The sequence below is a fragment of the Myotis nattereri genome, assembly GCF_964212035.1.
Source record: "Myotis nattereri genome assembly, chromosome: 4".
In the NCBI taxonomy this organism is placed as follows: Eukaryota; Metazoa; Chordata; class Mammalia; order Chiroptera; family Vespertilionidae; genus Myotis; species Myotis nattereri.
The window spans coordinates 48,062,898-48,087,620 of NC_138079.1; the positions used below are offsets into that span (position 1 = coordinate 48,062,898).

The following is a 24,723-nucleotide window of genomic DNA, read 5'->3' on the forward strand; positions in this document are numbered from 1 at the left end:
GTCTGTATGTATAAATATATATACATATTTTATTTGCTTTTATTTTTATGGGCATGAAAAAATCATCTAGTGCCTATAATGTTAATGGATAAAATGTTTGTATACCTTGATTTTTAGATTTTAATATCAACTTTAAGAGGTCTGTTATATTCTGCACTGTATTAGTACCACATGTAGAATGGAAATTATTATACTGTGTAAATATTTCAAGAGATCTATAAGCTGCTTTTAGCCAGAGGTTTTTATTAAAATGCTGTTGAGTCATTCATAGGGAAAATGAGAAGACATATGTGAGGATGGATTCACAAATATTTTAATGAATTATGTAATTGAGATTTATCATGTGTTAACATATATATTTCTTATGAAATGCATGCATATATATTTGCAGAAGAAATAACCTCAAGTAATTAGCATATGGTGAAGATACTAATAAGTAATGTTTTAATATAGGGATGCAGTTAAAAGAGTATGAAAATTATGGGTTTATAATTATGGAACTTGGTCTTCAAAATTATCTATAAAGGTTTTTGTTACACTGTATTTTTTCCTATACAAATAGGATTATTGCTATGTGTGGAGATTACTACATTGGTGGAAGACGTTTTTCTTCACTGTCAGACCTAATAGGTTATTACAGTCATGTTTCGTGTTTGCTTAAAGGAGAAAAATTGCTTTATCCAGTTGCACCACCAGAGGCAAGTAAAACTTGAATAAAATATCTTTCAAAACTTTATTATTTCACTTTACTAATTGGAATATCTCTCATTCAGTTTCTTGTGATGTTTATCCTATATAATAAAAGGCTAATATGCAAATTGTCCCCTTGGGAGTTAACTGACCAGGAGTTCGACGGCTCGCTATGATGTGTGCTGACCACGCTGGGGGGGGCGGGGCACGGAAAAAAAGGAAAGCCTGGTAGCTGGCAGCCAGGGGAAGGAAGGCCCGATTGGCCCCAATTGCCAGCCAGGCTTAGGGACCCTACCCGTGCTTATTTGCCACAGTAAAAGGTCAGGAATTGTTATCTTTCTTTTGAATTTTTTTTACTGTTTCACTTCATTAACTGCTGTGTATGTGCTCCGTGTGAGTGCCGTAGGTGCTTATGTAGGTGGGTTCCGACATACAGCGAAAATCGCATTACATCACACGGTAGGAACGGATATCCGATGTAACCCAAGGACCTACTGTAATTTTGTATTTAAGTTACTTGATTTTTTATAATATTGTATAGTGATAGCCTAACAAATGCCTTCTATCTATATCTATATCTATATCTATATCTATATCTATATATATATCTAGATATATCTAGATATATATATATATATATACACCCACACACACACACTCTAATAAAAGACAAACATGCAAATTGACCATACCTCTGCTATGTCTTAAGCCACGCCCACCAGCTAATCAGAGCGACTGTATCCAAATTAACCCAACCAAGATGGCGGCTGGCAGCCACGGAGCTGAAGCGAGTAGGAGGCTTGGTTTCTCCTGTGATGGAGGAAGCCAAGCTTCCCGGCTGGCTCTGAGCTCCACTCAAAGCAAAAAAGTTCAATTATAGAAGATAAATAAACCCTAGATACCTGCTTTCAGCCAGCCCTGGCCACGGAGCTGGAGCGAGCAGGAGTTGGCTCTGAGCTCCACTGAAGACAACAAAGTTTCAATTGTAGAAGGTAAATAAATCCTAGAATAAAAAAAAAGAAAAAAAGGAGAGGCTGGGAGCTTCCGTTGCCGGGGGGCTTGGCCAGCCTGAAAACAGCCCTCAGCCACTCACCCAGACTGGCCTGGCATCCCAGTGGGAACCCCCCCCCCCCCAAAGGGGGTGTGGCAAGCCTGCAAACAGCCATCAGCCCCTCACCCAGGCTGGCCAGGCACCCCAGTGGGGACCCCCACTCTGAGGGGGTGTGACCAGCTGCAAACAGCCATTAGCCCCTCACCCAGGCTGGCCAGGTACCTAAGCGGGACCCCCACCCTGATCCAGGACACTCTTCAGGGCACAAACCAGCCAGCCTCCACCCATGCACCAGGCCTCTATCCTATATAATAAAAGGGTAATATGCAAACTGACCCTAACAGCAGAAAGACTGGGAATGACTGTTCACTATGACAAACACTGACCACCAGGGGCCAGATGCTTGATGCAGGAGCTGCCCCCTGGTGGTCAGTGTGCTCCCACAGGGGCAGCTCTGCTCAGCCACAAGCCAGGCTGCCGGCTGCCAGTATAGCCATGGTGGTAGGAGCCTCTCCCACCTGCTCAGCAGCGCTAAGGATGTCCGACTGCAGCTTAGGCTTGCTCCTCACTGGCAAGTGGACATCCCCCGAGGGCTCCCGGGCTGCCAGAGTGATGTCTGACTGCCAGCTTATGCCCAATTCCCCAGGGAGCGGGCCTAAACCAGCAGGTGGTCATCCCCCAAGGGGTCCCAGACTGCGAGAGGGCACAGGCCAGGCTGAGGGACCCCCCTGAGCGCACAAATTTTTGTGCACTGGACCTCTAGTATATATAATCAGAGACTCCTCTCTCTCTCTCTCTCTCTCTCTCTCTCTCTCTATATATATATATATATATATATATATGATCAGAGAAAGGTTAATTTATATGTTCCATATAGTTTATTTCAAACTAGAGGCCCAGTGAACGAAATTCGAGCACGGGTGTGGTTCCTAGTCTGGGCTGGCGATCGAAGCGCGAGCGTCCGGTGTGGAAGGGCAGGTCCCAGCTGACCTTTGGGCCTTGGGCAGCACCTGAGCCCCTGTGCACCCCCTTCAACCTGAGTCACGGCATCCAGAGATGCAGTGAGCACGGCTGGACGCCACAGGCCGGGGCGCAGCATGGGCTGCTGGGCCGCCTAGCAGCGCTGCACAGAAGCTGGGTGAGCAGTGCGCTCTCTTCTGGCCAGCCTTGCAGACCGGCTTCTGCGTGAACCCATGGGGAGCCTGACCGGCCCCTCCAGTTCCAGTGGCTGCAGCCCAGCTCATCTAGAAGAGGTCGCGTGGATGCCCAGCACCTGAGCGCTGGGGCTTCCCTGGCGCGCAAGCCCTGGTGTGCCAGGGGAAGTTAGGAGGGGGAGTGAGAGCGAGTTCGGTGGACACCCCCTGTTCTCACTGCACCTCCATCCCCGTCACTTCCACCCCTAGGTAGCTGGCGAGAGGTTGCAGTTTCCCTCCCAGGCGCCACCACCCACCTCCAGTTCCCCATTCCAGCCCGGGGCCTGGCCCTGATCAGGTGATCAGGGTCTGCCGGCTGCTGGTCGCTGTCTGTAGGGCCATCAGTTGGGGCCAGGCTCCCAGCATGGCTCTCTCAGTGCCTGGGAGCCAGGTGGCGGCCTGATGCTGCTGATGGTGGCCATCTGCGGGGCGATCGGTGGAGCAGTCGGGTCCTGCTCGCACTGGCCTTGGCTGGCGCTGCCTGCTCACCATCCTGCCACGGTCCCGCTCTCGTTGGGGCCCGTCGGTGCTCATCGGGGCTGGCAGCGTCTCCACTGCTGCCCGCTGCCAGCACTGCGTCGCCAACGCCTGCCCTGTCCCATGCCGCCCCACATCATAGCAAGCGGTTGAACTTCCGATTGAACTCCTGGTCGAACAATTTGAATATTAGGCTTTTATTATATAGGATTTACTGATTGCTCCTAATGCTTGATAAAACATAAGTTATACTATTGCAAGAAATTCTATAAAAATAACAATAAAAACAAGACAAACATTTATAGGCTTTGGGTATTTAGAGCATCAGTAAGACATAGTTTGAATGAGTCTATTGGTTTTTATTGGCTTTCACTTTGTGTGGACATACTTGATTTGACTTTGCTATAAGAAGGTTATTTACTTTTGTAAATCATTGTTTATGGTTTTTAGCCAGTAGAAGATAGGAGGCGTGTTCGAGCCATTCTGCCTTACACAAAAGTTCCAGATACTGATGAAATAAGGTATTTATAACATATTCTCATTTGTTGGCATTTGAAAGACTTTGCTAACTTATTTCTCTTGGATCAGAAAGGTTTTGGAATTTGAGGAAATAACATGCAGCAAGGTAAAGGTGCTTTTAATATTGAATCTGATGTTTTGTAATCATAGTTGGCTTGTCTGTTTAGATTGTGGATTTGGATCAGAGTGGCCACAGTGAAGATGACAGGAGAAATAACTTAGCTTTTATTAGACTATCTCTGAAAGTAAGGAGAGTTCTGTTATATTCTATACTCTATTTTAATTTTATTACTACAAGACATCTGTTTCTCAACTGTTCATGATAATACTAAGACATTTGCCTTTTTCAATGTGACATTTGCACTGATAGTACAAAAGCAGTTGACAGTAAAACTGCTGGCCTTAGCACAAATCAAGATAGTAGCTGTATACCAAGCATGTCAAACTAGCAGCCCATGGGCCGCATGTGGCCCACAACAAATATTTTTGAGGCCCAGCCAATATAATGGTATGTAAGAAATGTTTTAATAAAAATTTTGTAACTTAATTTTTACAATATCCTGTTATATATAATCTATAACAACAAAAGCATAATAAGCTAATTAGACCGACATCCTTCCAAATGAAGCTGGGACTGCAAGGGAAGCCCCGGTCCCAGGTGCCTGCTGGCGGCCAGAGGGAAGCCCGGGCCCCGGGTGCCAGAGGGAAGCTGGTGCCGGCAGCCAGATCAAGGAAGGCCTACTCTTGCACGAATTTTGTGCATTGGGCCTCTAGTTACTAACAATGAACTACAACGTTCGCTAATGACTGATTACTATAATCGTGTTGCATTCATTTCCCTTATGCCCCTTATGTGCAGGCGCACCGTATCTCTCCACAAATACCAGCAGCAAATATTTTAGCAGCCGATTGCCACACCATCAGTCTTATACTGACTTGTTTGATGTGCGCAACAGGAAATATTTCCCTTTCGGAGATAAGAAAAATAGGTTTATTTGTGTTACACTTATTAATTTGTACAGTTATTCAGTTGTCTGGTAAGTTAATGTTCAAGAAAAATATTAATTTTTATTAAAATGTTCTATTATTTTATGTTAACGATTATTCATTTATTTCAGCCCCTTGTATTCAGCATGTCTCTGTCGAAATAAACCTACATTGCTATGAAAATTGAAGCTTTTGTTTTTTTTTGTGGCCCACATAAACTTGAACCTTGTTTATTTGGCCCATGTTAGCCTTTCAGTTTGACATGCTTGCTGTACACATTCGCAGTTAGACAAACAAAAAAGCCAGTTTCACTTAAGGTTGTTGTTGTTGTTTTATTATTAATTCTCACCCGAGGATATTTTTCTGTTGATCTATTTTTTATTTTTTATTGATTTCAGAGAGGAAAGGAGAGGGAAAGATAGAAACATCAATGATGAGAGAGAATCATTGATTGGCCGCCTCCTGCATGCCTCCCACTGGGGATTGAGCCCGCAACCTAGACATGTGCCCTTGACCGGAATCGAACCTGGGACCCTTCAGTCCGCAGGCCCATGCTTTATCCACTGAGCCAAACCAGCTAGGGCTTTCTATTAATTTTTAAAGAGAGTGGAAGGGAGGGGGAGAGAAAGAGAAATATTGATGTGAGAGAGACACATTTGATCAGTTGCCTGCCGCACGAGCTCCCACCAGGACCAGGGATTGAGCCTGCAACCATTGTATGTGCCCTTTACCAGAATTGAACCTGGGATGGACCTTTCTGTCCAAGGCTGATGCTCTATCCACTGAACCAAACTGGCTAGGGCTTAAGATTGTTCTTGATTAGACAGTAAGAAATACTTATTTTATTAAATCTCAACCCTTGGCTGTGCCTCTTTTTTTTTTTTTTAAGTAAGTTTACCTTTTTTTTTTTTTTTAAATACTTTTATTGATTTTTAGAGGGAGAGAAAGAGAAACATTGGTGTGAGAGTGCAACATTGATTGGCTGCCTACTGCCTGCCCCTTTATAGGGGATTGAGCCCACAACCCAGGTATGTGCCCTGGTTGGGAATTGAACTGGCAACCTTTCAGCATAGGGGACGATGCCCAACCAACTGAGGCACACCAGCCAGGGCACTACGCCTCTTGTAAATATTCTGTGTGATGAAATGGGAAGTATTATATGAATAAAGCTAGCATATCCGCTGTGAAGTTCAGTATCTTGAGGAATAGCAGTGGGTTCAGAGCTGAAACAGGTGCTGCTTTTGTGCACACCATTTTTACTTAATACAATGACTAAGAGGAAAACTATGATTATTCATTCTCAAGTATTTGACTTTTTTTTTTTTTTTTAAAGAAAGCAAAGTGAATATGTTATTTCAAGGGAGATAACTGGCAGTATTTTTTTGCCAGTGACAAAATTTAATTTGAGCTTTCAAGCAAAAATTAGAATTTTGGAAATCTTATATCTGCTTCAGGAATTTGACAGCTTTCCAAATATGTAATGAGAGTGGTAGAAATATTAAAGAATGTGATGTTTTGATAGTGTATAATGTGTTTACATCTGGAAGATCTGCATAGCTCAGTGAATCAGTATTTTCTAAATGATCCAGCATGATGTTACAAAATTATGTATAAGTAAAAGATCCATTCAAAGTATGAGATCTGTCATTGGAATGGGTACAGAAAGTTTATTGATAGTTTTGGATTCCACATTACAACTAACGTTAAAGAAAGTGACACTTGTTGAGTTTTTGTTAAAATATCATCTGTAATTATCTGAAAGGCTATTAAAATATTCATCACTTTCACAACTACATATTTGTGTGAAGTCAGATATTCTTCATGTATTTTAAGCAAAATATCATATTGCAACAGATTAAATGAAAAAAAGATATGAGAGTCCATCAGTTTTTAGTTAAGCCAGACATTGAGATTTGCAAAAACATAAAACATGAATATTCTCACTAAAATCAACAACTATATAATTATTTTTCATACTCTTTGTTACTATGTAATGGGGTATATTATTATTAGTAGCATAGTAGTAAAGGAATTAGTATATATTTTAAAATATTTATATTTCAAATTCTAATATGATTAAGTATCAACAGCTATAACCCATATAAATAAAAACCTTTTAAAGTATCAATTTTTAAGAATGTAAAGGTGTCCTAAGAGACTGCCTCAGAATCGAGAAATACTGATCTAAGAAGATGAAAATTTTAACAAGAATTTGAATTGTATACATTTTAATTTTACTATATAAATATGTATGAAGTTAAGAGTCTTTTTGAAATTTGGATATACCTGTGAAGTTTTTTAGGTAAAAATATCTGAAGATTGATGAGATTTAGCAAAGCACTTTAACCCCTTATGGTGAAAAATGCAGAATAATATAGAATGAATCTTTTAATTATATTGTTTGTGCTAAGAAGTTTTTTTAATTTTTAACCCGTTGCGGTCGTATTAAATTTGGACATGGGTGTCGTACTGGTCGGAATTAATTTCCATTGAAAGAGCAGTGATACATAACATGCAAGATTATGAAGGATAAACAAGATTTATTAATTCTTTTTTGGAACTACGTCACTACTAGTACAATCTCTGCAAACGTTACCACTTTCTACGTCAGAGTCAGTATTCAAGGTGCCAAAATAAAACTCTTCATCGTTACTTTCAGATTCGCAGTACACTTCTTTCGGTAACTTTCTTTTTGCCATTTTGGAGTATTTTGAAATATTTTAACAAGCGAGAATGCTTAATTACAGTTAAACGTAATTTGTAAAGCTTTATTTGAAATTCTGCGAAGTATCTCCGAAGCTTGTCGATTTCTTCACTCTCAAAAGGCGACTGACTGGCCACGGTGTTTTGCATGGCGAGTGTGGAACAACCGCGTTTGTTTATATTGAGTTTCGATATCTCCGATTTGTTGGGGCAGTGTTTTGGTTCGTGACAAGGTCGCTTCGACACTTAAGAGCTTTCAGAGAAATTATGAACTGATACATGAATGAATAGAGTTAAGATTCGTACGGTTCCTTGCTGTGGTGGCTGAGAGCAGACATACGACCGGAACGGTAAAAAAGCTTTGGTGGCTGAGAGTAGACAAACGACCGCAAAGGGTTAATTTTTTGTGTGTTTTTGCACCATAAAAAGTTAGTAGTATAGCAACAATGACAGAAGCCAAAAATAAAGTAAAAACTTAGATGACTGCTTTTGACCAATAAATGACACTTGTCACTTCTCATTTCTCTTTTTTCTTGTCCATATGTACTCCCTTTTTTACTCATTAATAACTATTTTATTGAATGTATTAACGTAGTTGGTTTTAAAAAGGAAAAATTTACTTTTAAGTGTTAAAGTCTGCTTCTGTTCAGCTAGTAAAATATTGGTTACCATTAACAAGATTTGTAGAAATCAAGATAGAATGCACAAAGCCCCCTAACCTCCTTGAAGGGATTATGCAGGGGAAAAATACATTATATATGACACATAAACAAGGGCCAACAACTGTTGTATGGTGACAGCCAGAGGGAAAGGGGGGTGGGAGGAGGTAGAAACCGGCAAAAGGGGGGGGATAAATGGGTAGGGAAAAAGACTTGACTTTGGATGGTGAGCACATGATGCAGTGTGTAGATGATGTTTAATGAGTTGTATACTTGAAACCTATATGGTTTTATTAACCAGTGTCACCCCAATAAACTTTTTAAAAAGTAAAATAAAAGTAAGCAATTTAAAAGATAGAATGCTGTATTCCATACTTATTCAAATTGAGTACCACATCTAAAGTGTTGTATACAAGAATTTTGTTCTTAAACTTGTCCAGAAAACCATGCAGCTTGAGATAGCCTGGAAAAAGTTTTTTAGATTTACCTAATTGAACTTCAGTTTGTGAATATTAAGACTGAAAGAAAAATGGATAAAGGAATATATGACACATACGAATTTTGGAATAGGATCAATGGTAGTATCCTACCAATCTTGAAACCTTAAGCCTTCAGAGGCATTTATTCAAGCCTAAAAAGAAAAGTTCAAGGAATTACTGATGGTTTTATATTGATGACATACATCAACAACATATTTCTCCTGTGATTGTGTGGAGGTTGAAAACATCTAGATTCCTATGAGAAGAAACTAGGTAGTATAGGCATCCCTCTAGTCAGAAATAGATAAAAAAAACATGCATGTGTCCTCATAATATATTCCTTGGTACCACTTTTAAAGAAAGAATGCTATACTTGTTGGCTCATGGATGTCTGAATGAATTAAATAAAACAATATTTTTAGTAGAAAATTGTTAATTCTTATAAGCTTTTTCATGATAAGGCTAATTGTGCTTATGTCAAATAAACTTTTTCTAAAGTAAGTATCTTGTGTATGTGTAATGAGTTAATTATTTTGTGTTTATAATTTTATATCTAATTTACCTCTGAAAGATAACATTGACACTTAAATTTTCAAATTCAGGTTTCTTGGAGTTATACCCCAAAGCCCTACAATACACATATAATTATTGTTTACAAAAATTCCAATTTGAATCTAACCTTAATCCAATGATACATACAGTCCAGAGACCTTTATTAATCTGTTTTACCCACGAGGAAATTAATTCAGATTTTTTAAATTATAAAACATTTACTTGTAGATAATGCCAGAAATAGGACAAAAATCTCAGGGTATTTGACTCTAATCTGTTGCATTTTCCAGTATCATATTATCTCTGTGGTGTGTTACATGATTACTCAAATTTTCAAGTTTAAAATTTTTAAGGTCAATACCTTTATACTTGCTCTTTTCAGTTTCTTAAAAGGAGATATGTTCATCGTTCATAATGAATTAGAAGATGGGTGGATGTGGGTTACAAATCTAAGAACAGATGAACAAGGCCTAATTGTTGAAGACCTAGTAGAAGAGGTGGTAAGTTTTGTTCTGTTCTTCTCACTCTCAGAATTTTAAATCTCTGTAAAATTGTGGAACTTGTCTATAAACACGGAAATTATCTATGAATGAATACATTTTTATCTATAATAAACCTCAGTTTACAAATTTTTATTAAAATGTATTTTCTATTAGTGATAGCTATTTATTTATTAAAAACATAGCCAAGATGGCATATTTTGATCTATAGCTGCCAATTTTCAGAAGGTTTCTTAAGTTTCTAAGAATTAAAAAAAATGTATTAGCATTTGTGCTTATTTGTATTCTTTTTGTCGTCTTGATATTCCTCATAATTGATGTTATGTCACTGATCATTGAATCTCAAATTCTTTGTCTCCCAAATCTACATATAATTTTCTAGTAACCTTGGAAAAACTCAGTTATATTATACACATATTATCATATGGTTCTACATTTTAAATATTCCCCTTGTTTTTATTGTCATCACATAATACATAATACATCACATAATAGTAACAGTATAAATAATCATATTTGCATATTTTCAGGTAGGAGGTCAGCATTCCAGCAGCATTTGCATTTCAGAGACAATACTAAAAGTATCACTGAAACATAGCAAGTATTATTTTACAAATTTGGAATAACCTTGCCTTTTGGATTTGTCCAGAAAAATGGAATGTTTTTTTGTCACCTTTTACAACCCTCAGAGCTAATGTTTTTATTTTTTTATTTTATTTTGTTTATTTTTCCTTGATTTTTATTTTTATTTTTTTACTTTTTATTTTTTAAATATATTTTATCGATTTTTTACAGAGAGGAAGGGAATGGGATAGAGAGAGAGAAACATCGATCAGCTGCCTCCTGCACACCCCCTACTGGGGACGTGCCCGCAACCAAAGTACATGCCCTTGACTGGAATCGAACTTGGGACCTTAGAGTCTGCAGGCCGACGCTCTATCCACTGAGCCAAACCAGTCAGGGCTTTCCTTGATTTTTAGAGAGAGTGGAAGGGTGGGGGAGAGAGAGAGAGAGAGAGAGAAAGAGAAAGAAATAGCGATGTGAGAGAGGTACATCTATTGGTTGCCTCCCACATGTACCCCAACCAGGGCCAAGGATTGAGCCTGCAACGGAGGCTTGACCAAAGTGGAACCCGGGACCCTTCATTCTGCAAGCCAATGCTCTATCCATTGATCCTACCCAGCCAGGACTAATGTTTTTAAATTATGCCATGAACCTGGAAATAAGCTATGAAACCTGTGCCCTGATTGTTCCGGGAACACAGCAGTGGAAAATATTTTTCTTTGCTATTCTCTTGTCTGCCTATTCTGGCAGCCAGATCTTGATATGTAGAAGTAAGTTATATGAGGAGTTAAGGAAATGGTATGATATATTCTATACTCATAGTCACATAGTTATTTAGTAGAAGAGCCAAGATTAGAATTTCGAATCCTTAGATTAGTATTCTGTGTTCTACAGTAGGAGAGATATTTATTCCATATAGGCAAAAAGTGTTCAAACTGAAGAAACTTACTACCTGTATTGGTTTTACTACAAAATTTCTTAAGGTAAAGCTTTTATGTTGGAATTTTCTCCTCCTGCTGTAATCCTCTGCCCCCCCCCCCCCCCCCCGCCCTTTTTCTGGTCATTTAAAGGAATTACAGTATAATTAAACTTTTCCTGAGTGTTTTGGAATTCTGGGTCAAATTTAACAAGATATACTTTATTAAGAATAAGTGAAAGTTACCTGAAGAGTACAGAAAAAAAAAGTTGCTCAATTTAAGATAAGGAGACATGACCTAAAACCTATACAAGGAAAGGGGGAAACAAAAGAGCGAGAGAAAGTTAACTCAGTATGAGTAAACAGTGTGAAAACAGTGTGATGTGCCTTCTAAAAATGAATATAGTAATACTTTAAATTACTAGTGACCTAGTTACAAGTTGGAGTTACAAAAAATATTTTACTCTAATATTCAGAATAAATTTTCATAATTATCTTCATTGGAATATAGTGATGATTCCTTGTAGATTGAAAAGCCATCAAAGAATGTCTAGATTTCAGGCATTCAGTTCAGTTGGTGATTGGATTTAAATAGTTTCCCACTCTGAAACTCCAATTACAGTTCTCCAGGCACATTTAGACTTTCATGTTTTAACTCTAGAATGTAAACTGAGTTTTGTCTCTGACTCAGTTATGTATCCCCATTGTCTTGAATAGTGTCTGGCATTAGTAGGCATTCAGTAAATGTTTGTTGAATGAATGATTGTCTCTGTGTCTATTCTTTTCCGTCTTCCTTGGCATTTCTGCCCTGCTAGGCTGCCTTGTAAAATTGATCATCTTTATCCGTTCAGTTTAGGTGTTGCCCTTTCTTTCACAGAGGTTTTATGCATTTCTAGATTTTCTTAGGCTAAATTGTTCCATCTTATGTTTCCATAGCACCTTAATTTTATATTTCATTACATTATAAAACATTGATTTATTGTGTAAACCTCTTCTGTAGAGATTAACTCCTTTTGGACAATGGTAATATATTACGTTTTTATGTAATGTTTTCTAGTACACTGCTTTGTAATATAATGGGCATTCAGTGAATGTTTGATTTTAGTTTGGTTAGGTATTTAATGAGTGAGAAGTATATCCATATATGCAGTCAGGTCATTTTTCTATTCTCTTTCATTATTCATTGAAAACTTAGTGCCAGGTACTAAGCTTGGTAAAACTACAGTTCAAGTTATACTGGGTATGGCAAAAGGTTTACAGTTGTTCACATGGAAAATAATACAATAATTAGCTCTGTGTTTTGTGCACTCACAGCTATAAACCTATTCTTGCCCTTCCCTGTATTTTCAGTGAAAATTATATGCCTAGCATTGTGTTAGTGGTTGTGTTGGTGATGAATGTTAACAAAGAAGCACTAAGAGTTTAAGATGCTTATAGTCACTATAATAGAATGAATAACACTGGTATATCTTAAATAATAGGAGTGTCAAATAGAGTAAGATAAAGTTCAAAAGATGATATAAAAAGGATGTCCTTTCTATTCTAAGGAAAATTTCATATTTACATTTTAGGGACTCAGTTCCTCACTTATAAGATGGTGTTTCAGATAGATCCTGTCTAGATGGTTTAGGTTTTAACAGGAAGCAGTGAGTGGAAAGGACATTTTAAGTAAAATAAGTTACAGTGTTGGGAGAATGTAGATAAGCAAATAGGTAAGTTATGTGTGACAGTGGAATAGATACTTAAAGAGAATTGTTAGCATGAGAATGGAAACATAGGTTTGAGTCATATGATAAAGGATTTTGGTTGTAAAATGAGGAATTTGTTAGGCAGTAGAGGGGTATTAAAGGTTTGGTTTTAAAAAATGTATTTGTTTTCATCTTGGTGTTTCTTAATGTAAGACAAACTGATGAATCCAGATTGGAGTGGCAGGGTAGGGCACTAGTTGGGCTACTGTAATAGTTTAGGAAAAGAGCCTGAATTAGAGTAGTCACAGTAAGTAAGAAGAATAAGGAGAGAGTTTTTGTAAAGATATTTCTGCAACAGAAACACCTTTAAAAAAAAATATATATATATATATATATATGTATAAATAAATATGAAGGGCAGGGGAGAAATGTTTCAAGGAATGATTTTTATTAATTTAAAAATAGATTAATAGTTAATTATATAAAATACTGTCTTAATGTCTTTCCCTTTAGGGCCGAGAAGAAGATCCACATGAAGGCAAAATGTGAGTTTGTATTAATTATTAAAAGGGGGGGGGGAAATTGTAAACCTACTAATTGGGTAACTTTGGACAAAAAATATTTTTTTAAAAATTAATACTTTGAGAACCTAGTGATAAAGTGTTATTTTTAAATAATGAAGGTGGCTTATACCTATATATAACTTTTATATCACTAAAGACTCTTCAGTAAACATTACATTAATAACATTATGAATGTCACAATTTCTTATATTTATTTATTGATTTACTAATAGCATTTTCTGTTTTAATCACCATGCTTTTTTATGTATTTTACTAGAAGCCCGGTGCACGAATTCATGCACCAGTGGGGTCCCTTGGGCTGGCCTTTGGGATTGGGCCAAAACTGGCTCTCCAATATTCCCAAGGGGCCCTGGATTGTGAGAGGGCACATGCCAGGCCGAGGGACCCCATCAGTGCATGATTGGGGCCAGGGAGGGATGCGGGAGGTTGGCCAGCCGGGGAGGAACCACGGGAGGGCTCTAGGACGTGTCCGGCCTGTCTCGCTCAGTCCCAATGGGCCAGACCCCAGCAGCAAGCTAACCTACCAGTTGGAGCATCTGCCCCCTAGTGGTCAGTGCACGTCATAGCGACTACTCCACTGGTTGTTTGCCCCCTGGTGGTCAGTGTACGTCATAGCAAGGGGTTGGGCGGCCTTAGCATATCATTAGCCTGTTACACTTTGATTGGTTGAATGGATGACCGGACACTTAGCATATTAGGCTTTTATATAGGACTAGAGGCCCAGTGCACAAAATTCGTACACTCAGCGGGGTGGGCCCCTCAGCCCAACCTGTACCCTCTCTCAGTCTGGAAGCTGTCAGTCGGACATCCAGTGGGAGAGGCTCTCACTACCGCGGCTGCGCTTGCCAGCTGTGAGCCGGGCTTCTGGCTGAGCAGCACTCCCCCTGTGGAAGTGCACTGATCACCAGGGGACAGCTCATGCGTTGAGCATTGCCCCCTGGTGGTCAGTGTGCATCATAGCGAGCAGTCGTTCCGCCATTGGGTCGATTTGCATATTAGCCTTTTATCACATAGGATGATTCAAGTATTTGAATGGGTGGGTAGAGAACTTTTCCTCCAGATCATTGTTCTTTCCCATATAAGACTCTGCAAGGACTTTCTTTTCATAATCTTTTTAGGCTGATTTTATGTATCTTGTAAGGGCTAATTCAAAGACCAAGCATTACTACACTGATACTTGCCACATTCGTCTTTTATATTCCAGAAGTTATTAACTTTAAACAATAACCTCTTATGGGAAATCACTCTATATGGTGTTTCAGCTTTGCTTTAATTGTATTATTGTTCTTGAAAATCTTAACTTTGTGGGTTTTTTTAAATTTTTTTTTTATTTAGGGAGAGGGATTTGTTGTTCCATCTACTTATGCTTTCATTGGTCGTTTCCTGTATGTGCTCCGACCTGGGAACCAAACCCGCAACCTTGGCTTATCAGGAAAACACTAACCATCTAAACTACCTGGCCAGGGATAAGATCTGAACTCTTAATCCCAATTCTGTTCGACTCATTTTAATAAACTTCATCTTCTAATATCTTTTTGGTGGAACACTTTTTTCATGTCATTCTGTTAGCATTAATCGGTGGAATTTAAAGCTTGCCTCTCAAATATTTGCTTATTTTGTTTCCGATCATTAGAACATAAAACATTAAGCTAAATACTACACTTTATTTAGTTCCCCACTCTTCCTCCAGTGGAATATATGAGGTTTTTTTTTTATGAGTTCACTTTCTGTATCTTTCTATGTTGCTGCAAAATAGGCTCCATCAGTGAAACCGTATCTTATTGACTCTATTAGTTTGAAGTCTCCCTACTATCAGGAATTACAGATTCTAATGAATGCCTGGAGGGTACATACAGATAATAGAAACAAATGAAATGGACTAGTTGAATATCTCATTTTTTTCAAATTAAAATATCCTTGATCCTTATTTTCTCTCCTGATAGAGATCAAGGTACATGGAAACAACATTGTGGTAATAAACAGCAACTGGCACCCACTCTTTACATTAGGGAAGACTGAGGGGATTAAAAAACTAGAAAGTGTTTGCTTGCAGTATGGTAACCCCTCTAACTGATGTGTGCAAGAATGGGAGTCTAGTGTTGTGAAATCCTCTTGTATTTCAAGAGCAGCTAGAAATCTATATTTTTATCCCTATTAAAATAATACCATATATTTATTTTAAAAAAGAAAAATGTCAAGTGTTAGTAAATATTTAAAACAATATCCAGTTTTCTTATTCCCACTTTCACTTGGAAATCATTTTTTATTTAATAACATTTCAATTCAGTTTTTTGAACTTTATAATTCTCTATTCATTAACTATTTAGCATAAGCTAAATTTGCATTGTTGGTTTATGTATTTGTCATCTTCTAATTTCTTAAGGTGGAGACTGGCAATGAAGCATCCTCAGTAATGCCCATCAGTGCTCTTTGAGATTAAATAGGTGGTATAACTTCAGCTGTGGTTTTTCCAGCTCCCTATTTCTGTAATATAGGTGCCAAGTCCTGATAATTTTATCTTCTAAAACATTTCTTGAATGTTTGCCTTCTTCTCAATCTTAACTGTATTCTAGTTCAGGCTCTTTTCATCTCTTACCAGGACTTGATGTAGCAACAGCCTCCAAGTTGTCTTCCTTAATACTAGCTTCTGCAGATCCTTTCTTCTAATAGTCAGAATTATCTGTCTAAAACATGTATCTGACTGTATCACTTTATCACTTAAGACTTTTTAATGGTTCTCTACCATCTTTACCTGGTAGAACCTAAAAGGATTCTCTGATCTAGCTCTTGTGCCCTTTTCGAGTGCTCCCTCATATCATTTCTAGTATTATACTCTCCAGCTTGTAGATCTTCAAATGCATACTATTGTTTTTCTCCTTTGCACAAGGTACCTCCTAGGCCAGAAATCTCCTCCATTGTTTTTGGTTAATTCCTATTAAAGACTTAACTCATATATCACTCTTCCGAAGAAGTCTTCCTTTACTGTATGCTCTCTACAGAATTGGTGCCCTTTCTCTGTTATTCCAAAAGTGCCCTGAGCACATAATTTTCTTTCACTATGCTTTATTACTTTTTCTACATTGTTTTTATAGTTATACAGTATTTGTGTCACTTTTTCTTACTAGTGTGGGGACTTCCTAAAAAAACAGATTGGTTTTTCTGTTAGTGGTATAAACTGTGTGCTTGTAATATTTACATGTTACATATAGGGAATAAATGTATGAATGAAGAAACTCAAATCTAATCCTTTCAGAAAACGATATTACCGATTTGTTCTCTAAACTTCATTTGCTGTCCCTCCTCCTTAGAATTCCCTTTTCCCCCTTTATTCTAGCTATGTAAATATAGGATTGGCCTTGGAGGTCATTTAATCAACTCTTCCCTGGAATATAGAAATCCTGTCTTAGCATTTGTAGTAAATAATCATTTAGAATATAATTGAGTGCAATATAGAACCTTACTACTTTTTAACACCACCCAGATTGCTCTAGTTGTTGTATATTTGGCTTTGCATTGTTCATAATTTGCATTGAGAGTCCCAGGAGATCTGTTAATGGTTAGCATAGAGTTAAAGAGATAATTTAAAAGTTTAACTTCCCATTCATTCACATTTCATGTGAAAAGGTAAAAATTCAGTTACATTTTAATACTTTGATCAGTAATAGCATGGCTAGTTTAAAACAGTGTGAATAGCCTCTAAACCTGTAACATTGGATTTTAGACCACTTATATTTTTATTCTGGTAGTATTTCTACTTTATGCCACTATTAAAGGCAATTGTAGACCCTAAGAATATATGGCAAAGTGGTAGAGAGTTGATCTGGAGTTGTCATCTATTAAATCTTATTTTCTGATTTTCAGTAAACTCTGAATCAGCCTTATTTTTTAATTTTTATTTGAAGAGAGAACTTATCACATATTATATGGAAATTCACTTTGAGAGAAATATGAGAAGAATGTCTACCTTTTTTTTTTTTATTCTGGTTAATTTTGTAGTGGGCTCTACCTATACCACCCCTTCCTTCCAATAAAAAGAAAAGAGAACACTAGCTGTGATGTAAGGATGTAACAGTTTGTCATTATCAGGATTAAAATCATTGCTGTTTTTGTGTTGGTAATTAATATGGAAATTGTAGTTCATACTAGATTGTTCCTAATTTTTCTTTTGTTGAATTTATGCATGTTTATAAAGTGTTGTAACTTAGATGTAAAAGGAATGAGATAATTGATCACTTGTATTGCATTTATTTTATCAGTTTGAATTATACTCAACAGCCAAAAATACTGTTCTCTTTTTAAGATGGTTCCATGGGAAAATTTCCAAGCAAGAAGCTTATAATTTACTAATGACAGGTACTCGTATATTCACTTGTCTTTTCTGATGTCTTCATTTAAAAATACTTTAAAAAAGCAAACCAACTATTTTAGTATGTTATTTTGCCTTTAGCATTCATTTGATATTTATGCATATTGTAATTTCTTACCCAGCACTGAGAAACTTGTGTTTTTGTTTTTTGGTATTTTTCATTGAAAGCATACATGCAGTATAACATTCAGTAAAGTATGTTTTCCTTCTGCCTCAGGCCCCTGTCCTCCTCTTCTCCAAAAGCAGCACCAGATGAGAGGGTTTTTGTTGTTGTTTCTGAAGCTTTCTGTCTCTTCCTTACCCCTAAACACACCCTACACATACCACCCCACACACACTCATAGAAACATACAACATACTTTTTTTATATTAGAATATATTTGGGGAAATTGTGTCATATCTGCATATATAAATTTTCATTTCTCCTTTTTAATGATCATGAGCTTTCCATTGTATAAAAACCATAATTATGATCATTGTTTTAATTATTATTATTATTTCTTGCTATTTACCTGCAGCATATGTTACTGCATTTATCTTTCTGCACTTATAGAATTATGTAACTGGACTTTTAGAATATATTAATTTGAACATTTCCCAAATTGTGGTTATAGAGATATGCAGTGTAACAACTGACTTCTGTTGTGGGTTTATATTTAAAACAAAAACTATTCTATCAACATCCTAACTAAATATTTAAGACAAAATTATTTAACTACCAAATATTTCTTCAGCAAACCATACCATATTAGGATCTGAAACAAGTTACATGCAATCTGTAATTTAGAATTCTTCGTCCTTTAAAGAACAACCAGAGTTCAAGAGTTTCTATGTTTTCTGTATGTGGTAAATAAACTACTGATAAAGATGTTATCCGAGTTACTTGGAGCCATAAGGCATTGCATTTTAATGTAGTTACTGTGTTGCTCTTTTGAAAAATTTGAGGCAGTTTTAGAACTGTTCAATTTTATTGTGAGGATGTCGGTTAACTAGGTTAAACATAAAGAACATGATAATGCTATTTGGTAGTAAGGAAGGCCAAATGCTCAACCAAAATGACATGTTATCAGCTTTCAGTGGGACCAAAATATTTATTTTGTGAATTTACTGAATTTTGGGTATAAGTTTATATGCACACCACCAAATACTTGTACTCACTGTTGTTTTTATTTTTATTTTTTTAATTTTAAAATATATTTTATTGATTTTTTTACAGAGAGGAGAAGAGAGGGATAGAGAGTTAGAAACACCAGTGAGAGAGAAACATTGATCAGCTGCCTCTTGCACACCTCTTACTGGAGATGTGCCTGCAACCAAGGTACATGCCCTTGACCGGAATCGAACCTGGGACCTTCCAGTCCGCAGGCTGACGTTCTATCCACTGAGCCAAACCGGTTAGGGCTCACTGTTGTTTTTAGGCATATTAAGTTGAAAGGAGGTAAACTTAATTTCCTTACATTAATCTTTTGTTTTTATTGGATATGTGCTCTTTAAGAATCTTGTGATTTTTCTCCCCTGAAAAGTACACAGGCACATGCATACACAATTTTGCATTAATTCCAATTCTTTATATTGAACATGAAATGACTTGGTAGTAAGTGTCTGGGTGGAATGATTGGAACAACTTGTAATTTACATAAAAATTAAGTTTGATATTTTGAGTGTTCATTGTGTTTTCCTAAAAGCAAGCAAGTTCTGATTTATGTCATTAGGATTTAAACAGAGAGAATGCAAATGCATCTTAGTATTGAGTCACTGCCAATTAAAGATATCAAAAAGACGTCTCTAAAATTAATATGAAGATATTTTATATATAATGATTTGCTTCTATATGACTTTTCAGGACTGTAACTATTGAATGAAATATAGTGCATGTGTATTGATTTTTATAAGTTGTGCAAATATTTCAGTTGTTTTGAATTTACCTTTGTAAACTTTTGTTACCATTTTATTTTAGTCTCTACTTTTTAGTATTTAATCAGAAGCATTGATAAAGTACAGAATATCCTTAAGCAAAATTCACTGTAACTTTTTTGGATTTTTCTTTACTAAATGGATTTACCAAAAAAATGGCATTTTAACTAGTATTCCCTAACTGTGCTTAGATTATTTTTTTCCAAGTTTGACAGGTATTGACATTATTAACCAGTAGTCACTGTTGCAAACTTCTGTCCTGTATTATATAATAAAGACAAGCAACGTCATGGGTTTTGTGACTCATAACAAGAAAAAAATTTTTTTAAGTCTTAAGATTATCTTTATTATAAAATAAGTTCCTGGTGAAAATTAGCATGCATTTATGATTTTTTTTAAAAAATATATTTTATTGATTTTTTACAGAGAGGAAGGGAGAGAGATAGAAACATCGATGAGAGAGAAACATCGATCAGCTGCCTCCTGCACATCTCCTACTGGGGATGTGCCCGCAACCCAGGTACATGCCCTTGACCGGAATCGAACCTGGGACCTTTCAGTCCGCAGGCCGACGCTCTATCCACTGAGCCAAACCGGTTTCAGCAGCATGCATTTATGATTTTTGATTGTACTATTGTAATTATATTAATTAATGCTGTTTATTTGATAATTAGGGGATAAAACTAATAGCTTAATTTTTACAGTTGGCCAAGTCTGCAGTTTTCTTGTGAGGCCCTCAGACAATACTCCTGGTGACTATTCACTTTATTTTCGGACCAGTGAAAATATTCAGCGATTTAAAATATGTCCAACACCAAACAATCAGTTTATGATGGGAGGCCGATATTATAACAGGTAAGTTGAGAGAAAATTTTTAGTTCTCTTTTACTTTTGCAAAAAATAGTCAAAATCTCAGTAATATAACTATCATATTAAAAATTAATATTTGACTTTTTAAAATCTAAAGGTATAAAACCTTTAATAATTTAGTAGTAATGTCCAAGAATTCTTTAGACATGAATATAAATTAATAACTTATTTTCCTCAAATTTATACAATTTTTTGATTATTTATGAACAAGCTATATGCAACAAATTTGCCAGATCATTATCTATAGGAGAGCAAAACACTTAAGAAATGAAAATACATTCTTTAATCAGTGAGTCATTTTAATAGGAAAAAAGTTGTTAAAGAGTAACCAGAGTCTTACTACAAATGTAATTGGATTGTTCTCAAATTGATATTTCTTATTTGTAATTATTGATTCTTCTCATCTTTAAAATTCTAAGTAAACTCTTTGCTTGCAAAACTCAGAATGGATTTTAGTCACTTGATTAGGTAATCTATAATAATAAAAGCATAATATGCTAATTAGACTGTATGTCCTTCCGGACGACCTTCTGGGCGAAGCTGGGGCTGCGAGGGAAGCCCGGGTCCTGAGTGCCTGCTGGCGGCCGGAGGGAAGCCAGTGGTGGCAGCTGGGGGAAGGAAGGCCTATTCTTGCACGAATTTCGTGCATCGGGCCTCTAGTAGTTAATAAAGAAATCATATGCCAGGATGTCACCTGTTTTTTCCTGCATAACAGAAAGTCATCTTTTTTTTTTTTTTTAAATATATTTTATTGATTTTTTACAGAGAGGAAGGGAGAGAGATAGAGAGTTAGAAACATCGATGAGACAGAAACATCAATCAGCTGCCTCCCGCACATTTCCTACTGGGGATGTGCCCACAACCCAGGTACATGCCCTTGACCGGAATCGAACCTGGGACCTTTCAGTCCGCAGGCCGATGCTCTATCCACTATGAGCCAAACCGGTTTTGGCAGTCATCTTTCATTTTATATTGACTATAAAAGTTTTCCCTTACTGGATAACTCTAGATAGTATTGTTTTCCTATTTTGAGTTTTGCATAAGCTAAAATGAAAGTTCAAATATGGTGTCTGTCATTCTTTGTTCCATTTAGAATTTCTTCCAATTCCAGCTTGACGTTGAGTATATAGGGATTCACGAGCTGGTTTATTTGGAAAACACAAAATAACAAAAAAACACACACCAAAAACAGTTCTTACTGCTTGTGAGAAGTTACTAGACACTTATAAAGTATCAAATGGAAGATGTGAGTCTACAGATCTTTTGCACACCTTACAAATAAGCTGCTGAGTACCTTCTACATTACAGTCTGATCTAGACATTCTCACTGCAATTTGAGCTCTTTAGGAAGGTAAATTAATATTCCCCAGCCCTAGCTGGTTTGGCTCAGTGGATAGAGCGTCTGCCTGTGGACTGAAGGGTCCCAGGTTTGATTCCGGCCAAGGGCACATGCCTGGGTTGCAGGCTCGATCCCCAGTAGGGGGCGTGCAGAAGGCAGCTGATCATTGATTCTCTCTCAACACTGATGTTTCTCTCTCTCTCTCTTCCTCTCTAAAATTAATAAAAAATATATTTAAAAAAATATTCCCCATTGTCCAGTTTTCTGGGGATTTAGAATCTATAAAACTGAATTTTAAACACATACTCTTAACTGAATTGATAAATGCCTATCTTGACACTTTTCTAAAAGATAAAATAATTGCCTTGGCCAGTGGCTCAGTTGGTTGCAGTGTTGTCCTTATGGATGTTTCTCAAAATCATCAATAAGGCTTACAATAATCCTACATGTAAGATTCCTCCTACTCTTTCTTTTTTTTTTCTTCGGCTTTCATCTGCTATATATATGTTTTATGACCTAACTATATTATTGTCATTATAAAAGCAGAATATGTAAATGATTTGATGATAAAAATTCTTAGTTTAATACTTGCTAATTCACTACTTGCTAATAAGTAAATGGCATTTCTCTGTGAGTTTCTTCTTTCAGTCTCATAAATACTCTTATTAAAAATTTAAAAAGTAGACTTTTAATTCTTTTCTTAATAGTGACTTTTAAGTATGTGTATAAACAATTGGAATCTTTGACTAAGGTATTCTGATTGTAAACCCATATTAGGAACATTCTTATTTTTCTAAAATAATACGACTATTATGATTTTATAGTCTGTTAATGTATTCTGGTAATATGCTTTGGAAAAAATTGCAAACACATCACTTTTACTATGAGACAGATGATAACAATGTAAATAATTTTTATTTTAACAGTATTGGGGACATCATAGATCACTATCGGAAAGAACAAATTGTTGAAGGTTATTATCTTAAGGAACCTGTACCAATGCAGGTCAGTGTTTTCTTTTTGCAATAATTAGCATTTTATTTCAAAATGCATTTTTGGTATATGTATGTACACACTCAAGCATTTAAAATTGGATTGAATTTAAAACTTTATATTTTTCCTGATTGTCATACTTCTTTTTGTAATTGGGGTACCAGGAGCGGTTAGCACTTAAAACATATTATTCCTAAAAGTCACAGTGTTATGTGAAGTCATGCAGTAAAAACCGCAGAGTAATGGGAAAAGTGTGGTTAGGGGCACAACACTAAAACTTCATCAGTGACGCTTAAAGAACCTAATAAAAATCTATCATAGTTTTTACGCATATTAAGTAGTTAATAAATGAACACTACAATAAATATGGCATTTTACCTTGAAAAAGATCAGGTTTACTTGTGGAAGTCGCCATTGGAAGGGTTTTGAATACTATGAGGTGGAAAGAAGAGGATTACCTGAAATAGATGGCATTATAACACCAGATGTGGGTAGATGAGTATAGCATATAACACTCGGGGCACTGAGGGGATCTGAGTTGTGTTTTGTATATTCCCCATATTTCAATCAGCTGGTTGCAGTTTTCTGCATTTACCGAGTGTATCTCACATATGTATCTGTACATAAGCAAACAGGATTTAACTTTATGCTTAAATTGGTTCCTAATTTTCCATTATGTTGGGACAGATTTAAGTTTACAAAATGTCATTTGCTGTAAACTACAACAAAACCGACTGTACAGTACTCCCCTCTTATCCAAGGGTAATATGTTCCAAGTCCCCCCAATGGATACCTGAAACTGCAGATCAGCAGTTCTCAACCTGTGGGTCGCGACCCCTTTGGGTGTCAAACGACCCTTTCACAGGGGTCGCCTAAGACCATAGGAAAACACATTTATAATTACATATTGTTTTTGTGATTAATCACTATGCTTTAATTATGTTCAATTTGTAACAATGAAATTGGGGGTCACCGCAACATGAGGAACTGTATTAAAAGGTTGTGGCATTAGGAAGGCTGAGAACCACTGCTGTAGATATTTTCCTACACATACATACCTATCATAAAGTTTAGTTTATAAATTAGGTACAGTAAGAGATTAACAACAATAACTAATAAAATAGAACAATTGAAACATTATCCTATCTATTAAAGAGGGAATATGCTAATTGACCACTGTCACAAAGATGGTGGTGCCCACAGCCAATAAGGAGGTAATATACTAATTGACTGCCAAGCCCTCAAAATGGCAGCACCTACAGCCAGTAAGGAGGGAATATGCTAATTGCCCTGCACTCAAAGATGGCAGTGCCCATGCCACAAGATGGCGGCCCCCAGTCCCCTCAGCCCCCCGGCCGCCCAGGGCTGCCTGAGGCTCAGGTAACCAGGGCCGAGGCTTTCGCTGCTGACAGTGGCAGCAGTAGAGGTGTGATGGGGCATCGCCTTCCCCTGATCACCAGGTTGCTTCCCACTCCTGAGGGCTCCCGGACTGTGAGAGGGGGCAGGCTGGGCTGAGGGACCCCATCCCCACAGTGCATGAATTTTCATGTACTGAGCCTCTAGTCCTATATAAGAAAGAGGCAATATGCAAATTGACCATCACTCCAACACACAAGATGGCCAGCAGGGGAGGGCAGTTGGGGATGACCAGGCCAGCAGGGGTGGGCAGTTAGGGGCAA

General features: G+C 37.1%; 1 protein-coding gene across 1 annotated transcript in view; it reads left to right on the top strand.

Moving 5' to 3' along the window:
- The window catches only part of RASA1 (RAS p21 protein activator 1), a gene marked incomplete at its 5' end in the record, with an annotated part of 144,733 nt that overhangs the window by 59,426 nt on the left and 60,584 nt on the right, over positions 1-24,723 (top strand). The window contains 7 exons of the mRNA XM_081089009.1: positions 563-698; positions 3,862-3,932; positions 9,693-9,810; positions 13,492-13,523; positions 17,863-17,915; positions 20,547-20,697; positions 22,978-23,056. Coding sequence (XP_080945135.1) covers positions 563-698; positions 3,862-3,932; positions 9,693-9,810; positions 13,492-13,523; positions 17,863-17,915; positions 20,547-20,697; positions 22,978-23,056 — 640 coding nt within the window. The remainder of the gene's footprint in view (positions 1-562; positions 699-3,861; positions 3,933-9,692; positions 9,811-13,491; positions 13,524-17,862; positions 17,916-20,546; positions 20,698-22,977; positions 23,057-24,723) is intronic.